At 36.3% G+C, this 15,795-nt stretch overlaps 2 protein-coding genes across 2 annotated transcripts; both read right to left on the reverse strand.

Moving 5' to 3' along the window:
• Positions 1–321: 321 nt before the first annotated feature.
• LOC146755261 (uncharacterized) lies at positions 322–9,605 on the reverse strand. Its single transcript, XM_085526286.1, has 7 exons — positions 8,406–9,605; positions 7,823–7,961; positions 6,412–6,573; positions 4,550–4,669; positions 2,671–2,797; positions 1,991–2,133; positions 322–976 (listed from the first exon to the last, which is right to left on the reverse strand). Exons 1-7 carry the CDS (start codon positions 9,551–9,553, stop codon positions 896–898), a joined length of 1,920 nt encoding a protein of 639 aa, XP_085382412.1. The 5' UTR covers positions 9,554–9,605; the 3' UTR covers positions 322–895.
• Positions 9,606–11,923: 2,318 nt separating this feature from the next.
• Positions 11,924–14,626, reverse strand: LOC146755262 (uncharacterized). The gene is made up of 4 exons (XM_085526297.1): positions 14,363–14,626; positions 13,806–13,867; positions 13,483–13,602; positions 11,924–12,263 (listed from the first exon to the last, which is right to left on the reverse strand). Exons 1-4 carry the CDS (start codon positions 14,553–14,555, stop codon positions 11,931–11,933), a joined length of 708 nt encoding a protein of 235 aa, XP_085382423.1. The 5' UTR covers positions 14,556–14,626; the 3' UTR covers positions 11,924–11,930.
• Between the last annotated feature and the right edge of the window lie 1,169 nt (positions 14,627–15,795).

Below are 15,795 nucleotides of genomic sequence, written 5' to 3' on the forward strand. Positions count from 1 at the left end.
CACAGATTGTTTTCTGCAAACCTGGATCTCACAAGCCTACAAGCAAGGAGAAAGCTTATCGGCACAGCAACAAATAGTACGATTGTGGGTTTTTTTAAATACAATCAGTATATTGTTCTATCACCAGCTGCTTTTAAGGCAATTCACTCACATCAAACTCTCAAATATTCACCCAAGTCGGCTTTCATCAATGTTTTTACCTCCTGAGCAATTGAATCTATAGGAACTATTGGACTTGGAGACAACACAAGGACATACTGCCAGCTGAGAACCTTTCAGCTAATTCATCCAACAGCATCTAAAGGTTCGAAGCTCACTGAGGGGGAGAACAGTATTTGGGATATTAGAATTCCCCCCAAATGTATTGGGTTTATTTTTCTAAGTTTATTAATTTAAAGCTGAATTTGCACAAGTGAGGGAAAGCACCTTTCTTCCACACTGAGGAATTGGCACCATCTTCTCTCCAAAGAAAATTCTTTAAAAAGGCCCAAAAATTAAGTATACATAAATATTAATGTGTATTCATGCTCTTCTCTCTGCCAGAGTTCTGCTAAGTACACCAGTCACGTGAAAAAAGCAAGCCAGGCCATCCTGAACAAGTACAGTTATTACTGCACAATGGGTAAATAGCAATCAGTCCTAGAGATACTGTTCCTATACAGGGGAGGCAAGACAAAAATAAATAAACCCTTAACCACAATAAAATCCAAACCCAGTTTAAGAAAGCTTGTATTTATTTCAGCCTCAATGGAGTCAGTTTGAAACTGTCAGAGAGACACTGTACACCTATATACAAATTTAAGAACACAACGGAGTAACTGTTACTGTTTATTAACAACCAGTTTTAATAATACGATAAAAGTATGTCCTGAGAAAGGGGAACAAACATGCTTCTTCAAGGTTTTTTAGCTGTTCTGGATCTCAGCCGTCGCTTGATGATCAGATGATCACTTTCCTTCTTTTGTTCCTCAGATTCCTGAAGAAAACATTTCAAAAGTTACTCATCTTTTCGCACAAGACTGACAAGCTCTTCTTGACCCATGCAAACATATTTCTTCCTCTAAATGGATTTCAGAATGGAATTTGCTTATTATATTTTATTCAGAAAACTATGGGATACCGAGATCATTTTAATGCAGCTTAATCACAAGGAACAAATATGGAGAATGTACAAAATCCTGTTTATCTTAAAAAAGCACACACATCTGAGGAAAGCCTGAAGGCAGCTTTCATCTTGAAATACTTGTTTTCAAAAGAGTATTATAATACTTGTTTTGTGAAACATGAAGTGTTCAGAAAACATTTTTAGCCTCAATCCCTGTAGCTATGACTTGCCCAGAATTTCAGTTCTCGGTTCAGTTCCATGTTCTCAGAACTACAGTGAGAGAAGAAATTGTCTCATCTTCTTCATCCTCTAACAAAAAAAATATAACATTTTGGTTTCTGCCCCTATCATTCGTCAAATCATCAAAAAATTCAGAGGGATATTGCAGTATGGGCAAATGATCACTATGCTGAACAGAAAAAGGACTCTAATATAATTAAAAGATGCAGTTCCAACAGAGCAAGAATGTTCTTAGCACAATAGCTGCCGACAGAGTCATGAAACTGGCACATCAGATCCTTTGCAAGTTGGCTTAGACAGGAGATCATAGTTTAAGCATACCTAAAAAGCTGTCTAAGTTGTGCTCTAGAAAAGCGTGTAGTAGAATAATCCCACTCCAACACACTGAAATTATCTATGATTCCAAATTAGAAGACATCTCCGTGATTGCTACATCACCTATTTAGTAAACTGTAAGCCAGCCAAACACAGAGATCTTTGAGGACAAAATAAAACAGAACAGCAGGAAGACCAACAAGAATGACTTGGTAGAATAAAGAAATACATCAGTACTTTCAACCTCCTCTTGCAAACAGATGAAACCTCCAGTCTGTTTGGACTCCTTAGTAGTTTATTTTAAGCCAAGACTACAGTATAATCGCTTACCGAAGAAGCAGGTATATCTAGAGGGCCAGAAATGACAGTGGAATACAGCTTCCTTTTGCATCGTTTTGGCTTGGTCTCTCCTTCTTCGAGACTTTCAGGTTCGTTTGATTTAGGAGAACTTACTGCTGACATCAGCTTCTTGGCTAGAAGAAATTTGTTTTGATACGTAAACCAATCAACTTACTGGTTTTGTGAGTCTTTAAATCACTGAATGCAAAAAAAGCTTCGTAACAAACTTGGTTTATAAATGACACGTAAAATTTAAGTGAAAATACTCAGAAATTGTATTTGTTCATCGAGGTTCTTTATTGCTTCTATAGCTGAAACTGTTTATAGGTTCAGGTACGGCAACTTAAAGCACACATTAAAATGGAGTATGAAAGACAATCATGGCTCAGAAGTCGCTGGAAGTCAGAAACTTCAGCAGGAGTTAAAAAACAGGCCTAACTTTTGTGCTGACAGAAGCACAAGACAGAACCAACTTTCTCTGTATACTTGTAGGTTTTCACAAATGTAATAATGAATCTCTGAAGAGACGAATAAATGCATTTACTTCATAAATCAAAGGACAACTTAACATGGCAGACAAGTCTAAGAACACATACATTAATAGCCTACAGCAGAAACAAGCCATTCTACAATGTCTAGAAAACATGGAATAAAACTTATTCTACACCAACCTTTAGAGTGTATAATAGAAGGAGAGCTTTGAATAAAATCTACAACTTTTTGCAGTGTTTCATCCTTCTTTTTAGTCAGTCTTGAAGCATGTACTCGCTTTCTCAGGAAGTAGTCTTTTCCGGATTTCTGTTCAACAGAGATGTGAACATGTGAAACAAGAGCATTGTTTAAACTTCATTTTAGTTCAACGTTATTTTAAGTTGACATTTTGAGCTTTACTACTGACACCTCTGTTCATTATGCTGATGATACCACAACGGCAAGTAATGTAGACAATTTTATACCCTTTAGGGAGTTGTCAAAATCTCAGCTATTTCAAGGCATACGTTTCTTAAAGTTTCTTAATAAGGCAGTAGTTTCTTTAAAAGTAGCTCCCAAGCGGTGGAGTTGTTTCTTACATAAGCTGTTCTAATTACATAAAATAAACAAACATACAAAACAGAAGACAACAGATGGGAAAAATCTACTACTCATACTCTGACCATGCCAAGGATACTGCTATCACATGTGAACATCTGTTTTTAATAACTGCCATGCATATTAATGATATGAACCTTAGTTTAATACAAGGGCTTCACTTACAAAAGCACACGATAATACACTAAAGCTTCTCTTCCCAACTATTCAGTGTGCAATATCCTTCCCTCCAAATCATTACACAGTACAGCCATTACACGCTCTGGGGACAGACTGACTTGCCCTTTGGTTAGCTTATGGAATTTAATAGGAAGAGCTCATAAGCATGTAAGATTCCCATTCAGGTATACACATAAGGATAAGACACTGCTTCTTTCGTGTGACCACACAATTACAGGAAGTCCCAAGCTAGCTTCAAAACTAGAACAAAAAACAACCATTTTCTCGTCACTTGCAGAGGGTGAATTAAAAGCCATGACAGATTTTGTATTTTTCGTGTTCTCACTTTTCACAAAATCCTGGGAAAATAAGACAAGTTTCAGCCATGATTCTTTTGGAAAGAACAACTGATGTCACAAAAGTGAACACTTTAAACACTTTTGCTAATAGTAGGGAAGTATTTGCTAGTGGTAACTATTCCACTGTAAATCAAATAATAAATAAGCATTCAATTATAAAAACAGGACATTAAGATACCAGTATTAGACATCTCATGATGTCTAAAAAGCTGATTTCTGTCTACAGGTTTCAAAGAAAATACACAATGGAGTTAAGAGAAATTCCCTTCTCTTAAACCATTATCACTGAGCTTGGCTATTAGTTTTGTTCATTAAAGCAGTTCATTAATTAAATTCTTCAACTACTTTACTGAGGTAGAAATAGCATTTTTTAATGCTTGTTTTTAATGCTTTTTTTAATTGTAGAAAGACAAAAAGTAGTCAGAGACACTTTATCAGGCTCTGCTAAGAATCTGAATGGAGTATCACCACCCACTGTATTTCCAAGAATTAAGTTGGTTAATAAATACTTTGTTTTTAAAATATATGTAACTGCTATTTTATGAAAGTTAGCAATTAAAAACTTATATAGGAATGATTAACATCATCTGCTAACAAAACAATATCCAGAAATCCTGCAGAGGAAGAAAATAAGTTCAATTTGCTGTGCCCGTTTCAGTGGCTCCATGAATTTTTTCCAAGTAACTTATCTAATCATGAGCCACTTCATAAGCATTAACATGAGGAGAGTTTTCAACAGCACCTGACAAAAATTCATCACACAATTGTTTCAACAGCTTTTATTCCTATCAAAGGCTATAAAAACAGGTGATCTGATCACCTTGAAAGGGATAAATAAATTAAAACTTGGGAATTGTTTAGAGAACATGAGATCTTTTCCTACTCATTCCTTATCAAAAGCAATACAATCACAACATTTTCAGATCTGAAGTTTCATACTAACCTCAGATTCATTTAATGAAGTGAGGCTCCTAGTACATTGACGTGACAAATAATTGTCTTCAGCTTTGCATCTTAATGGAATACTTTCTCCAGTTTTAGTTTTGCTTTGTTGTTTCCTAGGCTGTAAATATTTAAAAGGAGTAAAGATTAGGCTATGCATTAGACCTCCAAAATATCTCGAGTTTTCTAAAGTTACAGTGTAAAACCTCAAGCTCAGACGCCACATGAACATGTAAGCTGAAACACAGCACAAGTGTGGGAAGGTAGTAACATCTATTCATTGTGTGATCTTCATATACACCCTACTGGGTCTCACTAACAGTCTCAGGCAGTATTCTGCCTCCAAAAGAGAGAAAGTGAGACATTATTTAGGGACAAAATCTGTAACGCTGGTCGTTTTGTCATCCATTCCCCCCATACTCTGCACGCTCACAGCTGCTATGTTAGAACACCAAAGGCTAAACCTCTGCCTAATCTTCAGCATCCACATACGAATACATGGAAAACTGCATGGAAAAGTTCCATAATGTAAACAGAGAGATGGTGTTCTAGTAAATAAAATAGTTTTGAGAGGATGAGAGCTCATGTTTGAGTGGAAGACAAAATAACCAACAAGTACTCATCACTGAATATGTAGTTAAAGGACTATATGCTAAGAAAAATGATTCTAGCTCCAGTATCTCCTAGGAAAATAGAAGAACAAAAAGGGGTTAACAAGATGTTAAGTACTGACTTTCTATAAATATAATCATACCTTTTCATTTACAGAGTCATTCCTTCTACTTTGTCTTTCTTCAAGTAAAGGTATTTCTGGCAAACACTGAGGGCTACTGTGGTTAATGCGTTGTTTTAATTCCTTTATAAAGTCATCTTTGTCAGCCAGTTCTTTTCTTAACTCTTCTATCACAGTTGCATTATCCTAATAAACAGTAAAAACTGCTGAGTTGTGGGATTGGCAAAAGGAATTAACACACACAAGCAGTATTGCAATTACTTAGTAGCATCAGTTTTAGAATTGCAGGCTAGAACACTTAACTATTCAGTAACATTTCACGGATTTGTACGGTCACTGTTACAAGTGCAGTAGTCACAGAATTGCCTGGGAAGTTGTAATACAATATATTTTGATTCATCTATTTTACTTATGTGCTTCGGCCTTCATCTCCCTTAAGACATAATAACCCGAGCTTTTATTTGTTCCCAAATCCTCGGTATTGTGAGAAAGTCAGCAGTTGTAGGGGAAGTTTTGCTATGAGAACATCTTTCTTCTCAGAGAAAGTGAATCCAAACATTCTCAAAAGAGCACAACTCATTTAGTCTTCTGTTTAGCTTCTGAAATTCTATGCTACGGCTTAGATTGGCTATCCTGATTAAAAGCTGGATGTTGAAATAAGAAGTGCAACTTCCAGAGATCATCCCCCCTCTGCTTTTTGATGCTTCCCTTAATCTCTCTCCACGTCCCCTTCTGTCTTTTCATGCCATTGTAGATACTACCTCAGAGAAAGCAAAGAAAGTAAGAAACCTGAGACAGAACTACTGTCTGAGTATTGAGCCTAGCTTGGGATCCGGAAATGCTGTGAATTATCGGAAAAAGCTACAGATGTCCAGTCTGATTGTAGGATCATAAGCATCAAACTGACATCTGTTTATCTGAACTACTGAAAAAATTGAAATTTTAGTAATTAACAGAAATTCTGTTTCTGAAGAACAAAAATAAAAGCTGGTGCTTTTTTTGGTTAGTTACACATGATGTCAATACGACAGTGTTCAAGAACAGAACCACACCCAGAATACAAAGAGCAGGTACAGGAGTCTTACAGAATTTATGGGTAGCTAATCAGGTAGGAGGAAAGGAGAGCTGACCTTGCTTGAATCCTTTAAGGCAGATTGTCTCAGTTCTGCTATTTCTGTCTCTTTTTGTATGGCATTAGAAGCCAAAGTTTTGAGCTGTTCTTCCAAAGCTTCTACTAACTGATCTCTCTCCTCACGCCACTTTTGAATATTATGGTCCTTTTCCACCAGCTCCTATATTTCATGTTGAAAGAAAAGCATACACAGTAGAAACAAGCAGAATCTTTAAGACAGCCTAGAATTAATAAGTTTTTCATATAGCATAAGTAAGGACTCAAGCTGATAAAAAGAGTTTATGGTAAGACATTTCAATTAACATATCGTGATGTCACTCAACAAGATCAGGTTATATGCATGTATTACGTATGTATTTACTATGCAGATTATTGTATTTAAAGCAATCTGCCAGTGCTCTGTAGTGACTAATTATTTGAATATCTTTCATGGTCTACCACTAATTTCAGTTGGCCACTTTCATTTTGCTCCAATTTTTTTTTTTTTTTGACCTTTTTCCTGTTGCTTGGAAAACCTGCATCATTCATTTAATAAAAATTAAGAGCAAGAAAAATACCTGTTTAAGTTTTTGGATAGTATAGTCTTTAAAATCCAGCTCATCCTTAAACTGGTTATTAATCCTTTCAAGTTCATCCATCCTGTTCCTGAGGGATTCCTCCACAGAACGCATCGTGGACACCTGTAATGTAAGCACAGCTCACGGTTCATTAAAAGACTTCTGTAATCCAACCTGGCCAAATACTTCTTTGTTAAATAAAGAGGAATTCACAAACAAGTGCTGAGTAGGAAAACGACAGCAAGTGCAAGGTTACCAAGGAAGACATGAATTCATTTTTAAGCTTCAATTTTCCACCCCAAGCACACCCAAAAAACTTTCAGACTAAGATCCTGCAAAACGGGTTTTAAGATATCTACTTGTTTGATAATTAAATTTTAACTATTAACATCACTGAAGCTGAAATTGAAGAAAAAAAATATACATGCTTATATTAAAGAGCCTCTGGAAATTAGTCTATTTCTCTTCAAGTAAATAGCATTCTTCTTCCCAGTTATCAGCGTTTTTTCACAAGACTTAGGTTTTAGGCTTTGGAGTTACCACGGATACCAATGGCAAGTCACCAGTAACGTAGAGATAATAACAAGTCCCCTCCAGAGGCAGATTAGCTATTCTCTTCACAAACCTTATTCCAGACTACCAACCAACTTTACTTTCCTCTGTTCATTATCTATGTGAAACCATGTTTTAACTTCTGGTCCCCTCTAGAGCTTCAATGGCAACTTTACCTAAGATTTGCTGCTAGCCACACTAGTGTGAAATTTCCAGCTTCATAGTTAAAGTTTGAGAAGTTTTAACAGCAGAAAGCCAAGCATAATCTTACAGAAAAAAATATCTCAGTTGACTATAAACCTCGCTTTGTACTTGCTGAATTTGTTTCTCGGCATCAGAATGTTTGTCTTTTAGATCTGCATACTCTTCTTCTTTCCTCTGCAAATCTTTTTTCAAATTCAGTACAAGGGCAGAACTCTCAGAAAGAATATTTTCTAGCCTTATGTTAAAAATAAAGACACAAAGAACATTACTGTTACACATCTCATGGAAACAGCCATTACAGCTTAATCCATGCCCTGCCTGTTGGTTTCTATTTGTAAATAGACTCTTCAATCTATCTAGACCAGTGACAAGATTTAAACAATTACTTTTGAATTTCAGCTTGCTTCTCATAATCAATCAGATGCTGAAGCAATAAATTATTCAGATGCTATTCTGAGGGATGTACAACAAAACCACCAGAAATCCCCATATTATTCTTTATTTCCTTGCACACTCCTGTTTTCCCTTGGAACTCAAGTAGCATACCAAAGCATCCTAAAGTAGTAGTTTGGCCATTGATAAGCATGCAGATGCATTAAGTCGAAGGGATGTTCCCATTAACTATTTTTAACTCTAGTTCATTCTCAAAGGGCTCTAAGTTAACTCAGTGGTTACTTACGATTCTATACGTTGCACTTTCTCCATTTCACTCTTTTCCTTTTCCCGAAGAGAGTGTTTCATCTGCTCCAAGCTGTTTTTCAGCTGCATAACTTCTTGAATCAGATTTGCTTCTTTGCTACTTAACTCTTCAACCTTTTTGTCTGCATTAGCAGACTTCTCCTGCAGAGTTGCAGTAACTGTCTCTAGATTAACAATAATAGATTCTTTTTCTTTAAGTAATTCATTGAGTTTTGACACATTGTCTTCCATTGTCTTGGAAGCCTCCAGGAGATATTCAAGCTCTCTTATTTTTACCTCACAGTTGGCAACTTCCTCCTGAAACTGTGCAATCACTCTCTGATCTTCTGCAGTCTTTTCTTCAAACTCCTGAGTTTTCTTTTCTCTTTGCTCATGTAACTGATTCACAAGATCATCTTCCTGCCTAGTGTGAGTTGTAATCTCACATAGCTTCATTACAAGTTGACAATTATGATTTTCAGCATTATTCAGTCCCGCCTTTAGGTTTTCATTGTCTTGAAGCAGTGCTTTGATGTGCTGACTTTTTTGTGAGGAAACATCAACAATACTTCTGCATACTTCCCAAATCCTTTCAAGACTACAGTAAAAGGAGAGGTCCTGCACAAGATCTGAGATGGAAGAAGTCTGTGACTGAATGCATGCAGAACTAATTTGAGATGTCCCTGGCTCATCTTTTTCAGAGTCTGAGGAATCCTTTACACTGACAAAGTCAGTACCGATGGCGTGAAACTCTAAGTGACATTTGTATAATTCATCTAATTTGGTCCGCATTTTTTTTACTTGTGACACTTTATCAATTATATATTCTTTGGCAACTTCTATGTTGTTAGTTAGTTGGGCATTTTTGTCTTCTAGTGTCATATTTATAAATTTCTGTTCATCCAGTTCAGAAGCAATTTCCCGATAGTCAGCTTGACCCTGCAGAATTTGTTCACGGAGGACATCAGCTGTTTCTTCAGAAAAAGAAAGCTGAATACGCAAGCTTGTTACCTGCTTACTGAAATCTTCTTTTTTATTTTTTTCTCTTCCGCATTGTTCTTCAAGCACAGCTAAATGATGTTCCAAGATTTCAGTTCTTTCCCTCAGTGCTAGTACTTCCTTTCGGTACGCGGAGCACTTTTGTTTCATGTGTTCAATTTTCTTTTGCTCTACAGTGTTCTTTTTCTTTCTCTCATTTACAACTACTGAAAAACAAACAAACAAACAAACAAACAAACAAACAAACAAAAAGGGAAAAGGAATGTAGCTCAGATTGATTAAAATCATTATTACATAGCAGTTCACAACACCAAGTAGCAACTTCTAAGTTAAAAACTGTCACAAATATGCAAGCCATGCCCTCACATCACATAGTATTTGATACTAGTGAAGGAATTAAAGTCCTCTGGACACGTAATCAGGTGCCTCAGATTTCTATACAGAATTAACAGCAAAAGGTTTTCAGTCTGGAAGAACACTTTTACCATGGCACTACTCAAACCTTCCACTCCACACCAGTAGAAAATCTAATTAGATTTAAGAAACATGGGAATGAGATAGATAATTCACAGCTATATTCTTTCTATCTTCCGTGCTTCAGCAATCCCTATAAGGCAGCCAGGAATCACTCCATCTACATCTAAATGGTAGATAAACAGTTCTCTAAGAAATTTCATTCCAACTCACAGTCCTCTTACTTTCAAAAGAAAGATAAAACCCTGGAGAAGTTGATCACTTAAGTGTTGATATCTGTCTCTCTTATTCTGTTGATCTCTAAACAAAATATGAGGATTCCTACTTCTGTCCACACTTACTCTTTTGCATATAAAGTTCACTCATAAAGTTGTACAAATTTGCAGATTCAAGTTTCCATAAATATTCCATTAGCTTGGGGCTGTTTTTTTATTTAACTGGTGAGCAATTAGCTAAAATCACATGCATTTTCTTTCTATCAAAAGCAACTTCTGCTGTATTTCATCATTGCTTTAGAATCCACTTATGTCCATTCCATAATATGCATACTTTAAGTATTAAAAAAAATAAATATAAGTCAAGACTTACTAGGGATTGTGTCACCTCAACAATATATTCCATGGTGATTCTTGTACAGTCCTTTTATTACTACAACTTCAGAAATGCAAAATTTTATAGCACCCACGTGCAGCCTGCATTACATACAGATTCACATGTACTGCATGGAAACAGCCTCTTAACTCATCTAAGGAGTTTTATATACAGCCCTCAACTGATTTAAAAGTCATACTGAAGAAACAGCAGTGGCATATTCCACCCCAAACCAGGTTTTGGTTTTGATTGCTGCTCCCAGCAACACTAGTGAGGGGAATATGATTTATAAGTAATCTAAACACTTTATGCTGAAAACAACAAGCAAGCACTAAAGCAAGATAAATAAGACTAGGGAGAAAATGTGTAATGTTCAGTCTAGAAGCTCCTTACACAGGAAGTAGGGAAAAAGCATTATTACAGAGCATAGGAAACAAGACCTAAAAGCTCAGAGAATGGTGTAAATACCCTGAACTTGAAGCTGAGATAACCTAGCATCTCCTAAAACACTTTTGCTCGTGCTACTTATATAACTAATTCTACAAAAGAACCAGAACAACATACCTGAGCTCATTGTTCTACTGTGTATATTTAACATAGCTAAAGAATATATATTAAGCAGTTTTTGAAATTGGACGCTATTAATACTCACAAATAGAAGAAAATTTTAACATGATTGAATACTCAGTATTTCTTAACAGAAAACTTCATGCTGACATTGTGACTATCAGCTACCCATTTTAATTCCTATGTGGAGCATTGCTGTCATTAATTGTTAAATGAGAGCTTTGGTCATATGATTAGAACAAACCCACTACTATTTGGAGTATGGAGGAGTCCACATCCCTCCCTCAGTCTCTGGTAAGATGCTTATATGTGATGCCATTCAGTGGTCACATTAGGATTCAATATTTATGCCAAATAAAGGCAGCAGGGACAAATCATCCAAGAACAGCATCTCATCCAAAGAAGGCCTTGACTTTCTCCCTTGCACATATTTTGCAAGAGGAATACAAGAAAGGAAGGGAATACAGCTAAGTTTTAGATTTTCCCTTCTACATTGTATATGCCTTCCGTAATTCTAGGAACACTGATGCTCAGCTGTGCCCAGAAGTGAAGTTAAATGCATCAGAGCTTATCCAAACCATTTTGCTCAAATATTGCCCATGAGCGAGCAATTAGCAGGTCATCAACAATTTTGATAGTTGCTTCAGGAAAAACAAAACAAACAAACAAAAAAAAGCACTTGAACAGCTGATGCTACTCAGAAGATCAGCAACAGCAGTTGAAACAATCCTAAAGAAACTGCTTTAAAACTATTACCAAATCAGCAAGTGCATCAACAGATGAGGAAAAAGCAGCAAAAAGGAAAAAAATAGTGCAAAAAACTTTTATTCTTAAGCATTCAAAAATGAAAAGCATAGGACCTTCTGAAAAAGGGATATTTACATAACAGTTACTTCTATTTACAGTTTAACACAGTGGCTTTTCTCCTTATAGCATAAGGCACGCGCTTCACAGCCTTTTGCTTCCTATCCGGAATAGGAAGCAATTTATTGTTTTGGAAGACACCCTGTTCAAGGATGGAAGAAACTGTACCTTTCTTTGGAGGTGGCTCTTCCACAGTAGGCTTATCCTCGTCAGTACAGTGCTTTCTTCCCACTTCCAACTCAGTTTTCTCTTGTTTCAGTGCTTTAACTGAAAGCACTGAAAATTGGCTGCTTTCAGTTCCTTTATTAGTGTTCTCTTCTGCCGGTTCTGCTTTAATGGTAGTTAAATGGTAGGTAGTCTTTTCCTGTATTGATATAAGATCAGTTACATTGAAGCTTAACAAAAGGAGCACTTAAGTCTCAGTAATCTTCTGTAGGCAAATATTTACACAAAACCATACAGCTAAAATATTTACCCGGTGACTCTATAGACATCAGTTACAAATCTCAATAGCAGACAGAACAAGTACACCTTCAGATAATGACAATTGCAATACTCGGTAGAGTATACAAGGGAAAGCAAGAGCCTAGCAGGTTACAAAGTAAAAGACTTGCACACAATCAAGAGTTTACCAGTTTATCAAAGAATTTCCTGTTTCCAAGAAGTCAACAAAATTACAAACATGGTCAAAGAGCAAATGGTCAGCTCTCATACAAGTTCATCACATCACACTTCTGCTAAGCTGCTAAAATCACTTTCATCGTGACAGATATAATCCAACCTTAAAGCTTAGTCAGCTCTGTCACGCATATTTTAGATTGTGTCCTTGACCACAAGTGAAGCTTCCTTACTTACAAGATGACGATTGTTAAGCCATGCTGGCACTGCCAAGGACTGATTATTCATCTTTAGTAACTTATGAAAAGAAAAGCCTCAGAAGTGTTCAGGCCACACAATCTCACAGATAGAGTTGGAGCCTTGTTCTTGGAAGAAGTAATAGGTGAGGACATGACTACTCATCACAGTCAGCTTTAACACCATGGAAATATTAAGTTGCAGTGATGCAGACAGTCAAAGACTAAGAAGGGTCAAGTTGCTAAGCTTACAAGGTTAGAGATCTGAGTGACAGAATTAACTATAAATGTTTTCAGAGCTACTTCAGGCTACCAAACATCAAAAAATGAACAAAAACCACCAGAAGTGGTATGCACACATACTTAATCAAGCTAGTCTTCACATATTCAGTAGCTCGCGGTACATTAGTCAGGATAAAGTTTTATGGACTGCATAGAACGTGGAGATATCCTGACCATTCCTACTCGTACTTCCAACTCTACTCAACATACTTTTACTGTTGCTCTTCCTCTGATGTAGGAGTGTGAGGCAGGAGTTAGTGGAACACACTGATATTTTTGTTGTTTGTGTTAACAACAACTACCTTCAGATAAATTTGAATTGTTTACAATTTCAAGCGAGTACCAGCTACATACAGAAAATCAGTTTTCCAAAAATGTGTTGATTACAAGCATAGAATTAGTGTTTTTCTTTTTTTGTATAAGGATATGGAGATGTGTAAAACTCACATAATCTTTTACTTTTTCCTCTAAATGAGATTTTAAGTCTTGTAGCTCTGTAATAATGTCATCTTTCTGCACCACGATGTCCATTAGCTCTCGAACCCTTTCATTTTGTGCATTCATTTTCTTGGAAATAAAAAATAAAACAAATTCAGTCATCAGTTTCTAATGTAGTGTTAAGTAGCTGAATTACACAATGCATTAAAGGCAAATTCAGTTAAGCTAAGCTCGGTAAGAAATCTATTAATGGAGCCTACTGGAATAGTATTTTAAGCTACCACAAGTTGGTATTAAAACAATTTTACACAACATCTTCTTGATAAAGTTACCTCAGTTGCTTCTTTAAGTTGCTCATCAGACTCATCCAATTTAATCACCTGCATTTCAAAGTCTGTAACACACAGAAAAGGTTGTATTACATAAGTAGCCAATAGATAGTTTATTAAGTAATCAATTTTTCCAGATATTCTAATGTTTAGGTAGCTTTTGAACAGATTAATTAATTTGCATGTGGTCTTCACTTATTGGGAGTGATTCAAAAGTTTTCTATATTTCTTGGAACGAAAACATTGCATCAACAAGACATAAAGAAGAGTAGAGATTACAATATAAAAGTAAAAATCAAGATATAGACATTTAACCCCATACTTACGAAAGCGTAAAGCTGCTAGTTGCAGTTTAAAGGAGAGGGGGAAAAAAAGAAAAGAAATAACCAAAAACCGTGGAATTGCTGAACCTGAATATACACAAGGAACAAACTATCACTTATCTACAGGCTATGGTTCCAAAGGTAGAACATCTCCTCTAATTCCTACTCAAACTGGTTATTTCTCTTTTAGATTAATGAACTATTTCTGTCTTCTACATTTCACATCGCATAACTCACCTTTGTTCTTCTGCATCAGCTCTTCTTCAGTTTTAAGTAGTTTGGTGTTTTCCTCTGTTAGCTCTTCTTTGGTCTCCATCAGTTCAAAGTTAGTTTTCTCCAGCCGCTTTTCAAACCAGCCAGTATCTTCCTTCGGGTCCTCCAGGGATACAATGGAACTATGTGCTGCCTCAGCTTGCTCTTTAATACCCATGACATCATAATGCACAGAATCAAGAATGCCCTCAGGATCAACACAGGTGTCAGGCACTATGCTATATTCTCCACCCTGAAACGAAATTTATAATCAGTTATAACTGGTGAATAGCTGACTACATAATAGCTGTTATTTCTACAGATAGTCTGGATAGCCACTATGAAGACAGCCATACAAGAAGTTTTTAATTTCAGCTTCAAAACCCACCTCACAAATTCACATACAACATGACAGTGATTCGTATGGGGGGAAGATAAGTGGCATTCTAGTAACAGCTAATATATTTTATAGTATTTGATGACCACGCTCCCTTTTTTTTTTCTTTTTTTTTTTTTTTTTAAATATTACCCCAGATTGATCTCCTTCAAATTTAACGTACAAGTTTGGACTCCCCTCTTCTTTGTATACAGCGTAAATTTTCATTTTGTGTTGCAGAAACAAGGAAAACGCCCAAATTCCCAAAGCTTTCTGAAACTGTTCTTAAGGCTCAGCAACTATTCCTGCTAGATGAAGAATAGATGTATCTTGCTCATCATACAGCAACACAGCATGCACTTCTTTGTAAACAGCCTTGTGTTTCTATAAGATGTGCCCATAACATTTAAATAGTAAAAAGGAAAATATTTAAGAAAAAAAAAAAAGGAACATATTTAAGAAAAAAAAAAGAAAAATACTAGGGTGTCATGGTTTAATAATTTTGTAATTTTGCTATCAGTATTCCACATCATAACATCATATAAAGCATGAATAATTTTACTGAATCTGCAACTTACAGAAGAAGACTACATCTCCCAGAGAACAATACGATGGGTCACGGGACCTGGACTCTATATTAACTCTGTCGCAGAACAGACTGACGTCTTTCGAGTTCTGGCGTTCAGGGCAGTGTGTGGGAGCCTTCAGCCGTTCGCCTAGATTTCACAGTAGGCCTCTCGGTTACGGGACTCATTCTCTCTCCTATTTTGCTTGATTCGTTAGCTCAATTTTCAATTTTCAATTATATTGTATTATATTGTGTTATCCGGTATTTCGATATAGTATTTAGTAAATAAGTGTGCCTCCTTAGATCGTTGCCGCTGTTTTCTTTTCCTAATTAACTTTTTCCTTTCGGCCTAGGGCCCCTGTGGGGCCCACGGCCCCTGTCACGGATGCAGGTGGACTTTTCATTCAAACCGTGACAGATTTTGGTGGAGAATGCAGGCAAATTGAGTTGCTGTTTTTCTGTGTTTTCTTCTGT

This window comes from Coturnix japonica, chromosome 35 (assembly GCF_054131305.1).
Source record: "Coturnix japonica strain WE chromosome 35, WE-NBRP24, whole genome shotgun sequence".
NCBI classification, from domain to species: Eukaryota; Metazoa; Chordata; class Aves; order Galliformes; family Phasianidae; genus Coturnix; species Coturnix japonica.

Coding starts and splice junctions, on each gene's coding strand:
- LOC146755262 (XM_085526297.1), bottom strand. CDS start 14,555: ATGGGTATTAAAGAGCAAGCTGAGGCAGCACATAGTTCCATTGTATCC. Junction 13,603..13,805: donor AACTTAAAGAAGCAACTGAG/GTAACTTTATCA, acceptor TTTATTTCCAAG/AAAATGAATGCACAAAATGA. Junction 12,264..13,482: donor AGGAAAAAGTAAAAGATTAT/GTGAGTTTTACA, acceptor ATATCAATACAG/GAAAAGACTACCTACCATTT.
- LOC146755261 (XM_085526286.1), bottom strand. CDS start 9,553: ATGAAACAAAAGTGCTCCGCGTACCGAAAGGAAGTACTAGCACTGAGG. Junction 7,962..8,405: donor AAAGTGCAACGTATAGAATC/GTAAGTAACCAC, acceptor TTTTAACATAAG/GCTAGAAAATATTCTTTCTG. Junction 977..1,990: donor TAGATATACCTGCTTCTTCG/GTAAGCGATTAT, acceptor TGTTTTCTTCAG/GAATCTGAGGAACAAAAGAA.